We start from the raw sequence: 20600 nt of genomic DNA on the forward strand, positions 1-20600 counted from the left end.
TCGCAAAATTTCAAACCCTTTCCGACGCTTCGAGGGGACCTTACGGTGCGCAGACAAAAGTCGGGGGCGGTTGGGGCTCGCTCCAGCGCCAGACAACATCTGCTCGCCAATCAGACCAGCCACCTGTCCAGCAGTATAAACACAATCACGCGTCTGCAACCCCCCCCCCCCCCTCCTCCCCATTCTTTCTCGAAGCTATACTTTCCATTCTGGAGTCCATCATAGTGTCATTGCACTTGTTCGAACAAAGGGAGAGGCGCCACGCCACGCTATACTCCGGATGCAAGATTTGCCGGCTGCAAGCGATCACCTTTCGTATGGCGGTGACGCGCTATATCAATGTGGGAAACGTCCTCTCAAATTCAGGACTGACAGCCATGATTGAGAGTTTCAAATGGCCAGCCTATTTTAGGATCGTTGCTTTCGTTTTTAATTCGCGAAGTTCGCTCGCGTGATACACCTTGTGGTACACCTCGGCCTTCTGCATGGTAGCGGATTGCTGTGACAGACTGCGAGGAGGCTCAGTAACCCCCCCTCCCCCCCGCGAACTTTCCCAGGAGTGGAGAGCAAGAGCCCTCCGAAAAGTCTTCCTTGCTGATGCTCAAGATGAACGTTGCGAGATGCTGGGATCTACAGTGTGTTAGTAATGTGCACCCTCGCATTCTACTTTTCTGTTTGTTTTTTGAGCATCGCAACTCAAACTGAACTTTTATAGTTGGCTTCGCACTCTCAGAAGGAAACTACCATTGCATTCGCATTACTTTTTACGTGAATTTCAAAAAAAAAAAAAAAAGAGAAGAAAAACCCCCCAATGTTAAAATAATAATTTATGTGTCTGTAATAATACAAGGTTGGTTCAGGAAGTAACCTTAATATTTTAATGAAAATTCCGAACTCTATTTCGTACTTGATATTCTTGAAGCGGGTGGTAGTGTGGCTCCTCTATACTCTGTATGATGCGTCTTGCGACCTCAGCGTGACACGTGCTAGCTCGCGACAACTGTTTCAAAGTGGCTGAACCGCTTCAGGTTTGTACTGAGGAGGAGTGACCGTCAGTCACCTGTTTGCTTATATGAGTGAGGGTGTGAAACCCATTGACATCCACCGTCAAATGAAGGCACGTTATGGTACTGCCTGCATATCACTGCAGCAAGCGCATGAATGCACGCGTAACTTCGCAGAAGGCAACGGAAATGTATTGGACACGCCAGCACCTGGGGTCTTAATCGCTCCATCGTTACGGTCGTTACAAGCTAACGAGTGGCGGGAAATTAAAAAAGGCGGACGGGAAATTTAAAAAGGTGGGCACGTGATAAAACACGTGCACGGCGCTCTTCGCGTGATACGTGAAGGCCGTGGTATACGTCACGCGCAATGTGTCACGTGCCCACCTTTTTGGATTTCCCGCCGCTCGTTAGCTTGTAACGACCGTAACGACGATGAAGCGATTAAGCCCCCAGGATGGCTAACGCACTGCAGGAGGTGGGTCTTGCACAACCACCCCTACAGCACTTTGCACTCCCCGACGGAATCACGCACCCTCTACGCATCTCCACCCTTCATCCTCCATCCGTCGTTCTTTTTTTTTCTTTTTTGTTATAGTTCTGACGACGCCCACTTCTGTGTGGCCAAGAACGGCGAGCCGCTTCTGTCTTCATCTGCCTTTTTGTTTTGCTCTAGGGAACAGCAAGCCTCCATCACGGCTAACCTTTCCTTTCTTTTTTTTATCAGCATTAAGCATATGTCATTAGCCCCCCCCCCCCCCCCCCCAACTGCCCGTAGGTTATCCAGAACCGCAACTTCCGGGGGGTGCAAAGGAATTGGGGGTGCAGTTACGAGGGGAGTTCAAGTCAAACCGGGACTTTCTGTCTCCCGAGTGTACAAATGGCTCCCGCTACTTATTCTTCATCATTTTCACACGCGACAGGCCTCCGCGTTCACCACGTAGTGGTCCACAGTTTGGGCAAAACAGAAGACACGTGCTAGACAAGATGGCCGACAACGAGGTGAGCGCGCGCATGAACAGCGAATGAAGGCGTAAAGTCATCTGAAATTCACAGAAGACTTCATGCTCAGTATGACCACGATACACTTAGCCGCAGCGAAGCGTTTGAGTGGCGCAAACGGTTCCGAGACGGCCGTACACCAGTGCAGGACGATCCCGGCCGGGGTGGCTCAGAGCCCAGTGTCAGAGTTCCTGAGAACATCCAACTTGTGGAGCGCAGGATCCTCAGGGACCGACGGATAACATGTCTCGAACTGGCTCGAAAGACGGACCTTTCTGTGGGAACGTTGAACGCTATCATTCATGAACACATCCAGTTTCGGAAAACCGGTCCTCATCACCAAAGGAGTCCTCCTCCTACAGGACAATGCACGCCCGCATACCGCGCATCTCACGACACGCACCTTACAGGAACTTGGCTGGGAGTTGCTGCCACATCCCCCTTACAGTCCAGACCTCGCCCCCAGCCTTTTCCATCTCTTCGGTTCACTGAAGGCGTTCCTTGGGGGCCGCCACTTCAGCTGCGACGACGAGGCCAAGAATGCGGTCCGATCATGGCTATTACGCGTCGGTAAGGATTTCTACGCTGCTGGCATCCGAGCCCTCGTGAAATGCTGGGACAAGTGCATTAGTGCAGCTGGAGATTACGTTGAAAAATAAAACTAATTTCTCGCCTGTAAGTTCATTTTACTTTTGCGAAAAATGAGAAGTCCCGGTTTGACTTGAACGCCCCTCGTACATTGTTACAGTCACTCTTGGGTAGTAACTACGTTACAAGTAACTTGCAACTGTAACTAGTTACTTTTTGCAGTAACTAGTTACTTTTCTAGGAAAATAACTTCTAACTGTAACTATAGTTACTACTTTTATATAAAGTAACTGCAGAATGTAACTGTGACAAAGTTACTCAGGTACGGCAACATTTATCACGCCTTTGTTCCCTGGCGTCGTTTTGCCGAGGCTTCACAAGTATACGCTGCCGTTTTTCCCAACCAGGAATTCCACGCATTTTGTCACCTCATACGTATCAAGGAAAGCCTTAGTGGAAAGGAAAACTCACATCGTGCTGTTAGTGGCCATGGGGAATCCTCCGCGTATAACACAGTTATATGTTTGCCATAGGCCAGTACAAATGCAAAAACAAAGTTTTTGAGGGTTACATTTATTCGACTTTTTTTTTTCTTCTTAGAAGGTAACTGTAAAGGAACCAAGATACTTTAACGTGGTAACTGTAGCTGTAACTAGTTACATTTTAATAAGAGTAACTGTGACTTCATTACTTTTTTGTAGTAACTTATCCGTGACTGATAGCAGTGGTACACAGGAAAAAGGAAGGGGGTGTTGCCAAACGCTTGGGGGTGTCGCGGGGCGGGGGTCCCAGCGGGTTAGGGCACCCCAGTCCCGGTAGTTGGTAGTAGCAAATGTCGTGCTGAAGACTGGAAGGTGATGGGTTCGAACCCTACCACCGGCTCTGCTGTCCGAGGTTTTCCTTGGTTTTTCCGAAGACTTTCCAGACGAATGTCGGCACAATTCTCCCTGAAGTCGGCCCAGTACGCATACTAACTCCCTTGTCCCCCACTCCTTCCTGCTGTCCTCTCTCCATCTGTCCACACCTGTACGCCGCTCATAGCCACAGTTACTTCGCGGCGCTAACACGGAATAAAAAAAAAATTCTGATGTCGGCATATTTGAAGCATGGGCGTACCGAGAGGACGGCAAGGGCGCCATGCCCCCCCCCCCCCCCACACACACACACACTTCCCCGGAGCCAACGAGCAGCACCCCAAACTAACGTTGCTCAACGACATAAAAAAATTGCTCCCTCTCATTCCAATGTTTCACAAAATTATTTGCGATAAATAAATCCTCGCCGACAGACTTACAGCACGCGATAACGGATATCTGAATCACAGTTTGTTGCGTCAGGGCAATGTGATATAGGCTGATACGAGGTTCAGGTGCGCTCCGCAGCTACTCGCTCAGTGATAGGGCGCCCCCTTCTTTCTGACGCCCCTCAGCATCGGACGCAGAAGCTTGCTAGATTTGTGTGTGTTCGCGTGCCACTCGGCGAAGTAGGATGCGGCATTGAGGCGGGAAATTCAAAAACGGAAGGTCTATCACATCCTGTGCTGAATCCACATTTTAAAGACGGTGTGTGCAGTACCGCGATTAGGATTCTTTTTTTTTCTTTCTGAGCGTGGGTTTTCCGTGGCGACATGAGGTGCTGTCAAGTGGTGTTTGTGCTCGTCGTCATCTGCGTTTTGCTGGATTCCAGTTCTGCTCTTTTCTTTGGGGGTAAGTTATAGACGTGCAGTTCATTGTGGGCGTTTCTTGACTATGTTTTCAAGAGCGGAAGGGTTGGAATGGCTCATTTTTTCACCAAATATGTGTTTCGACCGTGTTTATTGCGAAAGCTTTAAGAGCCGAGCTATGATGCGGACAATTTGCAAAATTATTTGCGGAATTTCCTGGCTTTACGTCTCCCTTAGCACCATCCCCGGCTTGCTTTATGTCCCTCTTCGGCCCAAAACCATTTGGAATAATTTCTCTGGCACTCCACAATCGTTTTTTGTTTTTTTTAATAATCGATTATATACCTGATATTGTGAATTGACTTCTGCTATCTGTTAAATTGATATCACCGTACCTGGCGCAATGGTGGGTAATGCAACATGGTGATACACATACTTTTTGCTTCGTGTTTCGTCTGGCATCTAATCTGATGAGGGTAGCACTCGAGCAGGAAATCTTGTTCCACCTCCTTCGTGATTTTCCTGATGAAAAAGCGGTGGGATCGAACAGGCTGGGCAGAATTTTTTTCTTCCAGCTTTAGTTGCAATGAAACGTACGCGTGTAAACTGCCGAGTACGAGAAGTATATACGCACCCGTACTGTGTCTGACGTAGGTGACGTGATCATTGCTAAAGGTCTGCCAAGCGCAAGAGATCGTTTTCACATCGGCATGTCCGATAGCATTCAATCGAGCCTAATCGAGGTCAAGTATTTTTCCCGCGAATGAGGTGCGCTAAGTATGGTGGTGAGCATAGGCATAAGGAATACTTCTTTTTTCTTTGTGAGGCAAATTATCTTGCTCGCACCAGTATCTTCGTCACAGCTGTCAGCTGTTGCGCGGAACATATTCCATGGAGGTGTTCCGCCATAGGTCGTTCACGGGTTCATTATAATTTGATGTCCATCGAGTGCCGGCACCTTCCGTTCGAAAACCTTTTCCAAAATGCCTTTCCTTTTGCAATACTGACAGTGATGCCCAGCATCTTTATCGAGAAAAAAAAAAAAAAAATTCTCGCGGGATGGTTTATCTGTGAACGATGAAAGTCGCTGAAAAGGTTAGCCAGCTGTAGGAACATCAGTTCTTTCATGGTTTATCTGCTATGACGCTTGCGGCGCCCGATATCTTATCAGACGGCACGTAAAAACAGGAGTCTTTGCTTTTGGGTGCGCCACTGCGTCTTTCAGGTGTGCCGGAGGCGAAAACCATGTTTGTGGTTTTTTGGTTTTGGTCATGCCGCATCTCATTCCGTCCGTGCTTTGCGGTACTGGGCCGCACCTCATATGGGAAATTTTCCCGTTCATCATAATCAGTCTATCTGTTGTTTTTTACACCGCATAAAAGGGGTGTTTTTGCACCAAGCACCCCTTATTCCGCACGGTAAACTGAAAGGTGTAGTAACAGCGTTGAAAATGGCAAAGTAATAGATCTGGCGCGTTGGTGTTGCAAGTTCACAATGAAGAATGATTTCTATGGAATGCACTCCGAGAAATGGCGTGTCTTCTGTAGAATACGCCCCTTGAGATGGTGCTGTTGTAGAATACACCATTTAGTAAGCTGCTTTACAAAATGCCTTTCTGAACATCATCATCGTTCCAAGAGTTTTTCACCAATGTAACTGGTACAAGTGATGTGGAGTTGCTGGTCTCACACTAGTGAAACCGAGATCTCCATTTTATTTTCCCTCCAAATCAATCAATCACCTTTCTGTATTCATTGCGTGATGTTTCAGAGCCACAGGAGTGCAGACGAAAGGAAAGGAAGGTTGTTCCAATTCAAACGTCTGCTACGATACTCACCTTGCGATGTGAGGTTACGAGCGTATAAATCGCTAGTCTTCCCATTAATGCAATATGCCTGTCCAATTTGGGATCCCCATCTTGCCATACATAAAAATAACTTAGAAAAGGTTCAGAAGAAAGCTGCCAGATTTATTTTTGCAGATTATCGCGCAACAACATCTGCATCAGGTTTATGTCGCAAGGCTAATTGGCTACCAGTCGAACAATATTTCGAGCTACAGCGCCTTAAATATTTCTTTCAGTTGCCACAAGAACCCCGCTTTCTTTTGATTCCGGATTGTCACATTTCTAGACACAAGCATAATCGACATGTAAAGGACATCGTAGCTCGTACTCGTTTTATCCAAAAACAATACGTGAATGGAGCAGCCTTCCGGTCACTATTGTGAACCAAGTTGATATGTATCATTTTGTTGAAACTTTAGGACCTGTTTTGCAGTCCAGCCACCTGTAACGGTCCACTTGTAAATAAATCCTCCAAAATAAATAAATAAAATAAAAACTACAAACATGCATATACTCAGTCTACCTTCCTGTGGCTCCGCAGCCTCACGCAATGAATACTTACTAACAGGACCACTTTTCTGTATAGTGTGACACTTAAGCCACAAAGGTATGTCCCATAGGACAAGACACTTATATCCGAAAACTGTAAAAAAAAAAAAGCTATCTATACGGTATATAGATAACGTGAAAAGGACTGTGCGTGTTGAGACAAAACTGCATGTTTCATTCCAATATAACTGATGGTATCCTCCGTATCGTGAGATCGATCAGATATGTTAGGATCTTTTCCAGCCCCCGCATCTGGGTTGCAGCTTATTGCCTCATGTTCTTTGTTCAACAAGTATGCTTTTGTGTTGTCTTTACGTACGTATATTCTGATTAGATTTTCGACCGTTATTATACGTGTAAAGGCGGCGCCACACTTAACCGTAACGCGCGAATCGTTGACGCCGAGTGCGAGACAATAGGCGCAGGGACCCAACGTCTCGAGCCCAGCTTCAACGCTTGGCGGCACTGGCGTCTGTGTGCGGGCCAGAGCCACGCGATCGCGCGTTGCGGTTAAGTGTGACCGCGCCTTTACAAAGTAATTTTTATACCTTTCGGGCGTAAATGTGTTGTCCAATATGACACACGCCTTTGTGGTGTAAGTTTCACGCCATACGGAAAGGTGTCTGGTAAAACACTTTCGGGGCGTGTATGCTGGTTTAGGTGGGTGCTTTGCAAACACGATTTTCAGTACTCTTATTACACCTTTCCAGCTGAGCCTCGGGAATAAAAACAAAAAAAGGCTCTCTACTTACAAGAACTGTCCTTTAACACGCTGCAAAGTAAAAAAAAGCGAGGAAAAGTACTGTTTACGCGTGGCTTAGCAACCATAGTTATATACGATTAAAAATTGCTCCGTTCACGTCTAGCCATGAATCAGCAGTCTAAGAACACAACATTAGACGTGTGCGGTAAAAGCACACGGCGGGGAAAGACTTTGTACGTGTTGCACATACCGTGGGCATGTACATGCTCTGCTTCTGTTGCCCTTGGCCATTCTGCTTGAAAAGCGGAAAAACAATATTGCCCGCGCTACACAGATTTCACGGTAGCGCGTACGCACTACTCTGGCTGTTTATGCAAATGTCGCAGAAATGCGCGTACAGGGGCAGTTTCCAAGGCTGAACGAAATCTGCATCCAGCGTTTGGTTACAGATATAGAGGTCAACCTCGGAGGGGAGATAAATGTGTATAGTCGTGGAGACTCTGCACCAGGAGGGTATCTTTGCGTCTAAATAGCGTCGTAACGTTTGAGCAGATAGCGAAAACTATATAGGAAATGAAATTCGAAAACGTCGAAGGGTGAATGCAAAAGCTGACTGCATGCTAACTACGAAATTTTATGAAAAAAAAAAAATTCAATGCGTAAACGTCAAGCAAATGCTTTAAATCACTTTTCTGTGCGCCCCCAAACGGGGGCCAATACGTATCCAAAATGTGCACGGGGAAAAGAAGATTGCGACAAGTGTCCGTTTCATACTAAATGCGAAAACACACATACAAAAAAAGGAAAAGAAAACAGAAAACAAAGCACGGTGTATACAACGTTTCTTTGCCGAGCCTAAAATTAGGTTCCCACTTATTCGTTTTTAACTTTTTGTAGTTTTACTCATCGTCAATGTGGTATTTGTTGTTGTTGTTGTTGTTCAACGATTACGAACTGGAACAAATGGAGGATACAGGAACTAATCACATACGACGAAAGTCAGGTCCAATAATGTTGCCCGCAGCAGCCGGTAAAATATGAGGCAATTAGCAGACTTTGCTGGAACGAACAGGGGGAGACATTTATTTTCGCAAGTCGGCCAGAGCATTAACTTCATCTTCCACGATTGAAGGTGGCCCCCAAGCTGCTACGAATGGCAAATTAATGCTGCAGTTACGCTAACGGTAGTAAAATACCTAACCGATATTAGGTGTGTCTGCTCGTAGAGTTTTATTGGCACACTCTGTACGTCATACCGGAAACAACGCGGTTGTTAGGAGCTGGTGAGAACCTGAACCGACTGAACCGCAATAAACGTAAACTCCGTTTAAACCGCAATACGCATAGCTCCAAAGGGAATATAGGGTAATAAATTCCATCGAGAACGCTGCGAGAACAACAACAACAATGAAACACAGCGCAAGCGGCAAGCACGCACATACGGAGAAAAAATAAATATGGCGGGGAACACCATCCATTGTCTTGAGATGTCGTAGGTTTTTCTGCCAATGAGCATATAGTTTCGCTCTATTTTCTGAAATAGAAGTTCGGTCTATGTCCTGGCTTTCGCGGTAACAAGGAACCTAAAATAAGTAACAAGGTATACCTCAAGGCTCTATTTTAGCTCTTTTGTTATTTAATCTGTGTGTCAATAACCCGCATCACTCAGTTTCGCGCAGCAAGTTATTTCAATACGCAGACGCTTACTGATACGATACTGATAAGGATAACTCTTACTATGTCAGAGTTCCAGGGGCACAGGGACCTGATCTTCAACTTTCACGTAGCGATCGCTATCGTTATGCTTAAAGTTCGCGCGCACCAAAGCCGCTTTAATTGGCTCGTGCAGGAGCTCGTGACGAATCACGGGCGAAATGATGCATTTAAAGGCGCACTCAGGTGACCCCCGAATATTTCTTTTCTCGTTTTTCGCTGCAGAGTGTTCTTCAACCAATAAAATGAGTTCCTGCGAAAGAACGATGAGCGTAGGTGACCTATACAGAGCGAACGCGAGGGCTCTGTTCCGCACACATTTGAAAAATCCTCCTCCTCGTGAAAAGAACGCAACGCAGAACGAGGACGTCGTGACGTATGCTACACCCCTCACGTGACCAGTGACGTACGGCGGCACAGCTCAAACATGTATAAGCGGCGCGTGAACTGAGAAGAAAAACAAAGCAAAAAAGGCTCGGGACACTCTCCCCGTCACGCGAGGATCGTGCCGGCCGTCAGCGGTTGCTTTCTCAGTTTTTTTTTTTTTTTTTTGTAAATTCGATTGCACAGCTATAACGCACCGCAGAGCGAAAATATTTTGCACGGTGACTCCTGGTGGACAGATTCACAGATGAGACATGGTTTCGAGCCATGTTAAAGTGGGACTCCGCAACAGAATCACCACAAAGGTTGTGGTACAGTCAACCCTCGATTTATGAACACCCTCGGTTCCCCGAAAAATCGTTCATAAATCGAGGGATTCATAAATCGAAAATTCCGTTAAGTGAGTACTATCGAGCAAATGTAACAGTATTTCAGAGTTGGGATTGTGTTTATAATGCAATATATTGTGTAATTTTGCTTTCGACCATGCCTTCTGCTGTGTCAATCTTCCAGAAAAGGGATGTCAGCACATTCGCATCCAACTGGTCTCGGATTTCCTCTGGGATTTTTAACCTACGTTTATTAATCTCCGGGTGACAGCGGACACCTTATTCACCCATTGAGGTCAGGAACACTTCTGGAAAACCCGTTTGTTGTTCGGATTTTGAGGGGTTAAGAACCGAGGGTGCAATACCTGGAAAACGTTTTGTCTGTTCAGGCGTCATTCAAAAGACCATGAATAATCCCTATGAAGGTTTTCGTTGGCCTCGGAACGATACGTTCATAAATTGAGGGCAAAAACGCTGGGCAACTCCTAGTTGGTTCCCAGAAATTCCGTTAATTATTCGAATATCCAGGTTCATAAAACGAGGGAAAAATGCATGTAAAAAGTTTGGTTCCTCGTGCTAGTGTTCATAAAACGAGGGAATTCATAAATCGAAGGTTCATAAATCGAGGGTTGACTGTATATCCGTAATCTTTGGGACGTCAGGAACATGCGTACGAAATATCTCGGTCCAAAACTGCGCTGATTTTACTCAAACGAATTATTACGAAGCCAGCGCTTCGGCCTCTGCGAAGCGAGGGCGCTGAAAGCAACATACTGCTGACATCATCCGGCAAGGGAGAAAGGATACAGGCTTGGAACACCACCACCTAGATAGCAGAAGGCCTGCTCCCACGTGACACAGCGTCACACAGGAAGGCCTGCTGTGGATGCTGCTATGACGTCGATGAAAGAGCGAACGAGAAGAAAGCTGAAAGCAGCTCTCAAAGCCAGGCAGGCCTCCGCGGGATGACGTAAGCGCGCAGGCCTGATGCTCTCTAGGTGTTGCTTGGAAGCAGACGACAATGCTGGGTGACGTCACGGAATCCTCCTCCGGACGAACCACCGTAGTATGGAGCTCTGTTTTGTGCTCTTCGCATTAAGCTTTCGGTTTGCTATTTTCATCATTTACGAATTAATTACTGGCGCAAAATGAACGCGAATGTTGTATTCGGTATCGAGGGGTGGCTCGTGTTTGGTATGATGGTCACCCAATTTTTTTTCGAATCCTTGCGAGGTCTCCCTTTAAATATCACTTCCTTGCTCCTTTAACGCGCGTTATGGTGACAACTACAAGTTGAAGATCGGGCTCCATGACCTTTCTTCGTCATTCTTTCCGATGTCAAGAGAAGATAGCCAACAACGTCACGATTGCGTCATATACAATGTTGGCATAATTTGACACATTTGTCCCATATAATTTCACTAAATGACAGTGAGGAGTCTAACATTCTCGGACGCGCACTTTTCTAGAGCTAGGTATCGACTGTCTAAGACGCCGCACGTGGAATGGCCGCGGGAGTCACAAACTCACCACGCCTCTATCTTTCAGGTGAAAAACCGGAAGAGAAAAAGAGCAATGAGGTGGCACCAATAGCAGGTAAGACGTTTTAAGATTCTACCGCAAATTCACCGATTATGCATTTTTTTTTTTTTTTTGCGGGTTCCATATAGTGATAGTTATAATTTAACGACTTCACTTGTTTTATGCTACTCGCCGGTATGGCTTCGTGCTCCTATTATGACTTCGTAAAGAGAGAGGAACCCTCGGTCATAAAACATTTAAATTTTTCTTTTCTTTTTTGCGTTCTCCCTTAGTGCTTTTTGAGTAGTGGGGTTGGAAGCTAATGTAAGCAAATGTCACGGAATGGCCGAATACGGTCGTCGATTATACGTATGTTCCACGTATATTAATGTTAACACACTAACCTTTAATGTCTATCATTTCATTTCTTCCTGGCCATAATGGTTCAAGGGTCTATCATCATCATTAGTTGCATGTTTTCGTATCTGACTTTTGTGTTCTGTAATTCTAGAGGTAACCACCGATTTTTTTGAGGGCCGAATAGCGCATCACACGGACATACCTTACATCCGTACGTATCTACGTTCCTCAAACTCTTCTAATCCCTTTCTTGTCTTGTCTTGGCTTGTGTCAAGTGGTCGCTCTTACATTCCTGTGCCACGCGATATGTGTGCCAGTGTTTTAGTGTTGCTCACTTCCTGATTTCATTTAAATGTGTACCATTGAGAATATGGCGGAGGGAATGCTCGCTGTGGATGTTGATGATCCTCGACTGCCTTTTGCAGGTCCTCTACGAGACCCAGACAACACGGTACCGGTTATACCAGGTACGGATCGGGTACTGTTCGCGGCACAGCGCGAAACAGTGTTTCCACATTACAGCCTCAAATATACTTGTTATACCCGTATACAGCAACTGACCTTAGCCCTAAAACATTATGTTCGCTACGTTATATGGCATCCCATACCTTGTTGTTGTTTGAAGCCGCAGCTTAAAACAGAAATGAAAGCGTTCACTTCAGCGGTAAAGCTCTTCACAGCTTTTATGTCAGTGCCCCCACACCTGATTGGTGGAAATGAAATTTAAAATATACTGTAGTTCAATCGCTGTTGTCGTTTTCATCAGAGCATCGGTTTTACAAGGTGATACTTATTTTGTGCAACACTAACAGCGCCTCGAGTCCAAGCTATCGCAACACCGTAATTTTCGGTGTATAACACGCTCTTATGTCTAACAAGCACCCGTTGACTTTCGCCCTTAAGGAAGATGTTTCTGCAGGGCACCAATGTATAACACGCACATGCTACGCACGTTTGCATCGTCTCCAGCAGCGGTCAGCACGATTGGCAGAAATACACCAAGCGCAGCTCTATGTAGGATGACACCCTATTCATGATCTACGTCGTTTTTGTCAGGGCGCAGCTAGTCTTATAGTGTAAAATCTGTCAAAGTTCAAGGATTAAGTTCAGTTACATGCCCTTGGGAACGCCGGTGTCATCACCCTGCGTGTAATACAAGATCACCGGCAGTCCTATGTGGAAACTTATCGATGCACGCACTCATAACACGCGCGGCCTATTTTTCAACTTCGCAGCTTTTAAAAATTATAACACTCGTGTTATACACCGAGAATTACGGTATACATAGGCAATATAATACCGGGCGCTTTTTTATTACGTAGTAGCAGATGAGGCAATTAAACATAGAACGAACACAACACAATCCCATCATGCCCATATGCATACTTAAATTGAATGACAATTTTTGAGCTTCACCAGATTTTCAAAAAAGCTATTGGAGCAAGATGGATACGTTTTGCAGCTGTTGCGCAGTCAAGCGGGCATGCTTTCGAAGAGGGTGTCTAACTACTAGATGACTAATTACACTAAAATTTATTAACTCTTTAGTTAGTGCCTTTGAGGGAAAAGTGAGATTCCAGAATGAGTGACAATCCTCGTTGAAAACCACTCAGTTTTTGAAAATCCTAAACTGAGCATGTGTCGCATCCGTTTTATTCCTCCAGCACCACTCACTGACCACGGAATCGAAAATCCCACGCGGCATGGACGTTTTTCACGACGGCTTATGCGCATGACCTTGAGGCGCCGGAGAGGGTTATCTCAGTCTTCATTAGAGGGCGCAGTACGGGGACGACAGAAGTGCAGACCAGTGGGGAGACCGCACGAACGGCGCGAGCTCGTCAGTCCCACTCCGGACCGGTTTTGGTTCTTTGTGCTACCCACGTGGATTTGTTTTGACGCGTAGTCGTGAGTTCTTGTGTGTTCTTTTTGTCTGTGTTTCTGGCTGCGGCGGTGTGAACTTGGCACTTCCATTAACATCTCATCATACTGGTTCGCTGCATTTTCTACCCATTCCATCCATCACTGAATTTTCCCATGCAAATGAGCGCGTGTCAATGCGAGTGTCAGCTAACTGAGAGTGGTTGTTTTTCAGATGCTGCGGAGCATAGGATGGATGACTCTGCCAGTGAAAGCAAGGCAGGCGATGGCCATATGCGTGATAAACTAAATGACACAGGTGAATGCGGAGCTTGATTTGTAGCTTTTTTTGCACGGTTTAGACGGGGCTTCGCCATTAAACAACAGGAAATGTACAGCGTCCCAAGCAGCACAATGTACTGAAAGTCGAGTGCAATGGGGGTGGACGGTATGTGTCTTATCAATGTTCTTCGGTTTCACGGGTCTGTTCAAGGTCATCCACCTACCCGTCCACCCCCATTGCACTCGACTTTCAGTACATTGTGCTGCTTGGGGTCGCCCGATAAATCAGTGTAACAAACCATTTTACTCTTTCTGCGTGTTGTCACGCGTAGAATATGTACTTGCAAAAATGTGAAGCCCATTGGACCCCCCCACCCCCTCCGTTCCTGTTGCATGCCTTGTAATTAAGGTGCACATGATATCTGTGGATAGGGTTACATCTTTATCTCCATCTTATTTCCAGCCTTCGAGGCGCGCAGCGACACATCACAGGGATTCTCTCCAATGGGGGACGAATCTGATGGTAAGGGCCTCTTTGTCATCTCTGCGCAATCGCTGTTAAAAAAATTCAGAATAATAGGTGCAAAAAAAAAAAAAAAATACAGGGACTGTTTGTCCAGTGTAGCGCTGCTTCAAGCGTTTACAGCGGGTGTGTAGATGTCTTGCAGGTGTATCGTTGCCTACACCAAATATCCAAATGGGAACAGAGTAGTGGTAGAAAGCGTGGCTTATATGCTTCGACAGCGAGAGCCGAGAATTTATTTTGGTGGAAGTATCCTGCACTTATTTTACTAGCTATACGTAAAAGTGACCTAATTTTTCAGTTACCTAAAAAGGACACCACAATGTTTTCGCCGGGAGCCATTTTACAAATGAATAGAATTATCGAAAAGAGTCTGCTGCGGCTTCTATTCGAGTTCTGCAGTCACTTATTTTTTTGTGATTTCTTTTTTATAAAGTAGAGAAGCAAAGGCTAAACGTGATGCTATGCTTGACGATAGCGAGTTTCAGTTGAATCGACCAACCCCCTACGAAAATCATACGATAAAAAGGAGGCTGTCAAATCAGATCAGCAACGAGTTGTCAGTAAATAGACCTCTACCCGAGAAACGTCATCATGACGTTGGTAGACAGAATGAAACCGAAACAAATCTGAAGGGGAGGGCTGGGTTCCACGAATAGGCACTTGTTAGCTGCCTCCTATATTGAAAGAAAAGTAGGACCGAAGGTCGCGTCCCTTTCCGGGACCATCGTAATCCCCTCAAGACCGTGGATTTCAGAACAAATTGGTGGCGCTGTCCAACACTATGACGTCATTTGTTTACAAACAAGGAGAGGCCTATTGAGAGGATCATCGTGAACTTCGTAATAACCGGGAGACCACACAAATGTTATTGCAGCAGCATGTCTTCCGTTACACATGTAAAACGTGCAGCGATAGTGTCATATGAAGCTGCCTTCATCATGAACTATCATTACACCATGAACTATCCTCCTTCACCATCCTGCCTGTGCCATATTTTAAACTTGCTACGTCTTTGTCGTTGCAGAAAACTGCACTACAACGGAATTCCCTGGACAGACTCTCCAGATAGAATCACGACAACTCGGAGATACAGGACGTTCAGGTAAAGTAACTCTTTTGCCCAGCGGGAACTCGTTTGCTATAGACAGTGCTACACATAGTGGTCGCCATGTCTCCGATACCGACAGACTGTTGGAACATTGACAGACTGCGTGTCTCTATTTTTGTGTGACAATAATGCACTTGGACTGCAAAACAGTGTTTGTATGGAGCACATACATGTATACTTCACTGGATATTGTATGTGCTTGTAGCTCGGTTCTGTCGTGACACAAGGTACCCTGGATACTACAGGCCAAGACGTATGTATGCAGTTCATTAAGCTGCTAAACTCCCCAGTTTGACCCATCAAACAGCGAATCAAGTAATCATGAACTAGCAACGCCACAATCCAGCAAATGTGATCGACTAACGATTTATACTGATCCAATATGTACTGTGTGACCTTGCTGTCTTTATACAAGTTAGACCATATCCGATGAGTAGATTGATCCCTTTATTTCTCGGATATCGGACGCTTCTTCACGCATATTGCTTAGACAAACATTGCATTTGATAATACAGTCACTCTTTTATAGCGAACACTTTTTTAACGAAAATACCACTACAGCAAATTTTTTTGCGGTCCCGCTGGAGCCCTATAGGTCCAATAATGGACATCCTTTTTAACGAAAATATCTTTACTACGAATTTTTTCGGCTGTCCCCTGAGTTTCGTTGTAGAGGAGTTTGACTGTACTGTATCGCATGTGATGCGCGATAGATTATAGGATGTGATTTTTTGCTTGTTCGCAAAATGTGTTCTCACTGTGCAAACATGCACGCATTTTCTGTGTATGTGTTGTCTACATCGCTCACGCAAAGAGTGCTTGCTATGATAGACAAACATACCCTTGTGTTTTCGGGTTTTGTGTGTTTCAAAAATCGGAGGTAAACAATTCGGCATTTACTTCAGAGGCTGTAAAATGGGGCATATCGAGCGGAAAATGAAAAAAAGGAGCTGTGCTAGCGTTTCAGACGAACATGAGATACTGAGCGGTTGTGCAGAATGCGTACCCCAGCACCCGTATCCGCCGAATATGCGCCGAGTTTGCTGAATTTGCACTTCGGCAAGTACGTTTTCGGGGGATCTTCGGTTTTCCCCAAGTAACGGTGATGCAAATCAGGGGTCTAAAAACTGGTTTTACCGGGTGTAACCCAAGAGCACAAGGGCTAATCAAATTGTTCCGTGCAAGAGGCCAGCGCTTCCAGAACTGTGCTGTCCAAATTGACATTAGTCTTTGTAATCTCTCGCTCACAAAGCTGGCTTTGTCACATCTAATTCGTTTGGACTCGCTTTGTGCTGCACTGGCTGCGATTCCACGTACATTTCCTTGGAAGATGTCTCAATATGCATCTCTTGCACCCATCACACAGGGCCCACACCCTCGTATCCCGTCTATCCCGCTGTCTACGTCCCAGCTGCCTATGGATACCGACCGTACTACAGACCAGAAAGTAAGCATGCTAACCTCAATTCAAAATTGTCCGTGTCAAAGCGTTGATGTTAATGAAAGTTTCTCATGCAGTACCAGAGGTGAAGTTGTTTCAGTGCACCTTCGAGAACCACGCTTGTGGCTTCAGGAATCAGGAAAACATTCCGAACCACTTCAGGCGTGTTTCGGACTCCGTCGGAAATCGTGGAGGTATGTGTGCGCTAGTTTAGAAAACTGAATTTTGGTATAGTTCGTGTGCGACATGCACGTCTTATTCTAATTAAATGACAACTGAAGTGGCACTCCATAAAAACTTGCTTTTGTCTGCGCCTCTGCGGCGTGTTGTCCAACAAATAACATGAACCGACCTGTAACGCGCGTGACCTTCACTCTCCGCCACTCCTTCACTCTCTCTCCGCCACAACATGAGAGGCTGAGCTCTACCACTCCTTCACTCACTCTCCACCACAACATGAGAGGCTGAGCTCTACCACTCCTTCACTCACTCTCCACCACAACATGAGATGCTGAGCTCTACCACTCCTTCACTCACTCTCCACCACAACATGAGATGCTGAGCTCTACCACTCCTTCAAAGAGAGTGTAAGTAAACGAGGGAACAACGTCACTTCGTGACGCTGAGTGCTTGCGGGAGGTCCGATCAGCTGACCCGTGACGTAGTCCGACGCGGCCGAAATGGCGTATAGCAGTAACAGACGAATGTTTGGTGGCTAATGACAGATAGAGTTTGCTCTCCACGCAGGCCTGATGCCGCGCTGGTCTGCAGACGTTAAGTGAAGAGATCGGGCCGGGCCGATTGCTGCTTTCATTGCAAATTTGACTGCGCAGTGACAATATGCGCCGCAGCGAAATATTGTGCGTGGTGGCTCCCGATTGAAAAGTTTAAGGATGAAATAGGGTTTCGAGCCACGTTACATGTCACTTCATTGTGCCGTTAAAAGACGCCGAGTTTTCGGCGCTTTTCACCTCTTTGGTTACTTCACATGGTGTGGATCTCGAATTAAATCGAAATTCTGACGTTTCCAGGTCACTACATGTCAGTGGACGCGCAGGAGTTTGGCCACTCGGTTTCTCGTCTCATCACCCCTTACCTTCCTGGGTATCGAGGTGCCTGGGCCTGTCTCGGTTTCAGTTTCATCATTGCAGGGCCAGGGGCCGATAGAATCGAAGTGTTGGCACAGAGCAACGAGACTCGACGACTTCTCAGTCTGTCCCAGGACACCTACCGCTGGGACGACTTCCAGTACCACATTTTCGTGCCTCAGGACGTGAGGGTAAGACAGATTTAAGGGAGCATTGGAATCCTCCTCAATATATTGTTCCTGCGGCGTGTTCCGCAACAAACGGCATGAGCTCTCGCGAAAGAACGAGTGCAGCTGACCTATTGGGCGTGCAAGAGCTTAGATCTGTACCAGCAACGTTCACCCAAGGTATATGTAAACAGGTAACGCAACTCCCATAGGCCCCTGTGTCTTCAGAATGACGCCATGATAGAGACGGTCAGCGCCATCCATCCGTTGCGCGGACTACTACGATTGTAAATAAATGACGTCAGAGGTGACGTCAGCAGTGTGAATAATAAGCAGTGCATAATTAGCCATGGCACGTTTACGTTCGCGCACTCCTTTTGCGTTGTATTCCCTTTTCCTCATCCTGGCAACAATAGCAGACCTACAGTTATCAGATTTTGACAACTCCAAACAGAAGGGCATCGTGACGACCACACAGAAATTAAGATGGTTCACTTAAGTTCCATTCCTCACCTAGACACGTAGTGATTACACGTTTGCATTTATTCGATGAGTGGCTATTATAGGTCCATTGCAACAAAACATGACATCATTGGTGCACAGCTGATTCCTGCTAACACTCACGCTATCAGGACCGCTCGTCCCATGATTTTTTTTTTTTCTCGAGACCAGCAACAGGGGATGCATTCTGTTCACACGTGTTAATCTTGGTCTACAGCTCCGAGATGTACGAACTCCATATCACAATACACGGACACACGGCACGGATAAACACGCACACTGTGACACATGCGCAAAGGTGCAGGATACGGAAATGTACTCGGGTGGTAATGATTTCGTATCTGTACATTAGCGGGGCAACAAAGCTTTTTCTACATTGAAATTATGAATAACCTATTAGTACACGCACAAGCCATGCCCACGTTGTAAAGTTTTTTGTTTACGATCGTATACCTCTACTACCAACACCCAGGATCGCTCGAGCCTCTTGATGGTAGCCTTGCCGATGCGTCTGATTTTGCATTTTCGCATGTTTTCGCTACTAGTTCAGATATACCTTGGTTCACCCTCTAGAAACCCTCCCCTCCTTCAGAAGAACGTGTAAGTGAACGATGAAAGTCAACGTTACGTCGTGACGTTGGCAGTCTGGATAGGAGGACAGATCAGGTGACTTGTGACGTAGCCCGCCGTAGCAGCAGCAGACTAATTTTCGGTGGCCTATATGCAGGTCCCCCAAGGTCGCCATTTTCCCATGTATTTGTTCCTATCCCGATGCGTGCAATGCCGGAGGCCGCCCTTAGATACCCCATTGTTACCAGACGTTGGCTTGCGTTTGATTGTAGCGCGCTAAAGATCCAGTTGAAGCACAGTCCAAGCCAGGCCAAGTCACCGAAGGAGAAATGGACGACTGCGCCTGCGGCGCCAGTGGCGGCGCCTGGTACGACAGGTACACTATGTGATGCACGCAGCCGTGCACTAGATCCTTCCGATCGCTCAACACGTTTAAAAACGGGACCAAAAAGTGAAACACGACACAAAGTTGTTATACGCGTTTTATTTGGACATACAAAGGCTAGATTCATTCGCAGAAACAACAAAAACATTTTGCCGCTAAACTTAGCGCGCTGAAGTGATCCGGAACGGCAACAGTGGGGTATCTAGTGGCGGCCTTCTTAGTTGCACGCTTTTCCGAGGTGAGTTTGGGGGACCTGCCTATATGAGACCTTGCGGCTGCTCCACAAGCATGCCTGATGCTACAGGGAACTGCTGACGTCACGCGGGTCAGGTCGATGGCTGCTTCTCTCTGGCCCGTCGTTATCAACTTGGTTGCGCAGTGACAGTACAACACCGCAGTGAAAACGCATGGCGGCTCATGTCTGACTGGTAATTGAAACAAGGTTTCGAGTCACGTTAAATGTCACGAGTGATGACGTCAGAGGGCCGCATGTCAGCTGTCACTGACTGACTGGGTTTTTCGGTTCCTACGCGAGTGTTCCCCCTGAGCTGCCTTCGCGCGTTGGGGCAATTAGCAGAAATATGTACGAGTAGTTTGAACATTCATTCATCTGAGTACATCAGTGAGAGCGTTGAAGTAATAACTGTTCTGTCTTTCAGTTCTTCATTGAAGCCTACACGACCAACAAAGGCAGAGGAGTGATTGCCATCGACAATTTCACGTACTACTTCGGAAACTGCAGGCACGATGTGCAGAGCTGATAAGACTTGGTCTTCGCAGCTGTCTTTCACGTGTCTTTCACGAGCGCAGCCATCACGCCGAGGGAGGGGCTATATTTTTAATGTACAGATTGCGGCTACAAAGGGAGTAGCCAACCCGAGAGATGCTCGTTAATATGACTGATATTCCGCGCCTATTTATGACATATGCATTAACATCTGCGTAAAATCTTTCGATTGATGTGTGATAACGAATGCCTGAATAAATTGTTGCGCCGTTACGTTATATAA

The 20600-nt window shown here is 46.3% G+C and overlaps 1 protein-coding gene across 4 annotated transcripts; it reads left to right on the plus strand.

Moving 5' to 3' along the window:
* The first annotated feature begins 3994 nt into the window (after positions 1-3994).
* On the plus strand, positions 3995-20600 carry LOC135399056 (uncharacterized). Of its 4 annotated transcripts, XM_064630720.1 has the most exons (12): positions 3996-4300; positions 11330-11377; positions 11814-11873; positions 12088-12129; positions 13758-13841; positions 14268-14327; positions 15355-15432; positions 15644-15691; positions 16805-16885; positions 16957-17073; positions 17911-18158; positions 20250-20600. In XM_064630720.1, exons 1-12 carry the CDS (start codon positions 4222-4224, stop codon positions 20349-20351), a joined length of 1047 nt encoding a protein of 348 aa, XP_064486790.1. In that variant the 5' UTR covers positions 3996-4221; the 3' UTR covers positions 20352-20600. The 4 variants fall into 4 exon arrangements, with proteins under 4 accessions (XP_064486792.1, XP_064486790.1, XP_064486791.1 ...); XM_064630722.1 differs by lacking the exon at positions 11814-11873 and having other exon boundaries at positions 3995-4300; XM_064630721.1 differs by lacking the exon at positions 15644-15691.

The sequence above is a fragment of the Ornithodoros turicata genome, chromosome 6 (assembly GCF_037126465.1).
Source record: "Ornithodoros turicata isolate Travis chromosome 6, ASM3712646v1, whole genome shotgun sequence".
Classification (NCBI taxonomy): Eukaryota; Metazoa; Arthropoda; class Arachnida; order Ixodida; family Argasidae; genus Ornithodoros; species Ornithodoros turicata.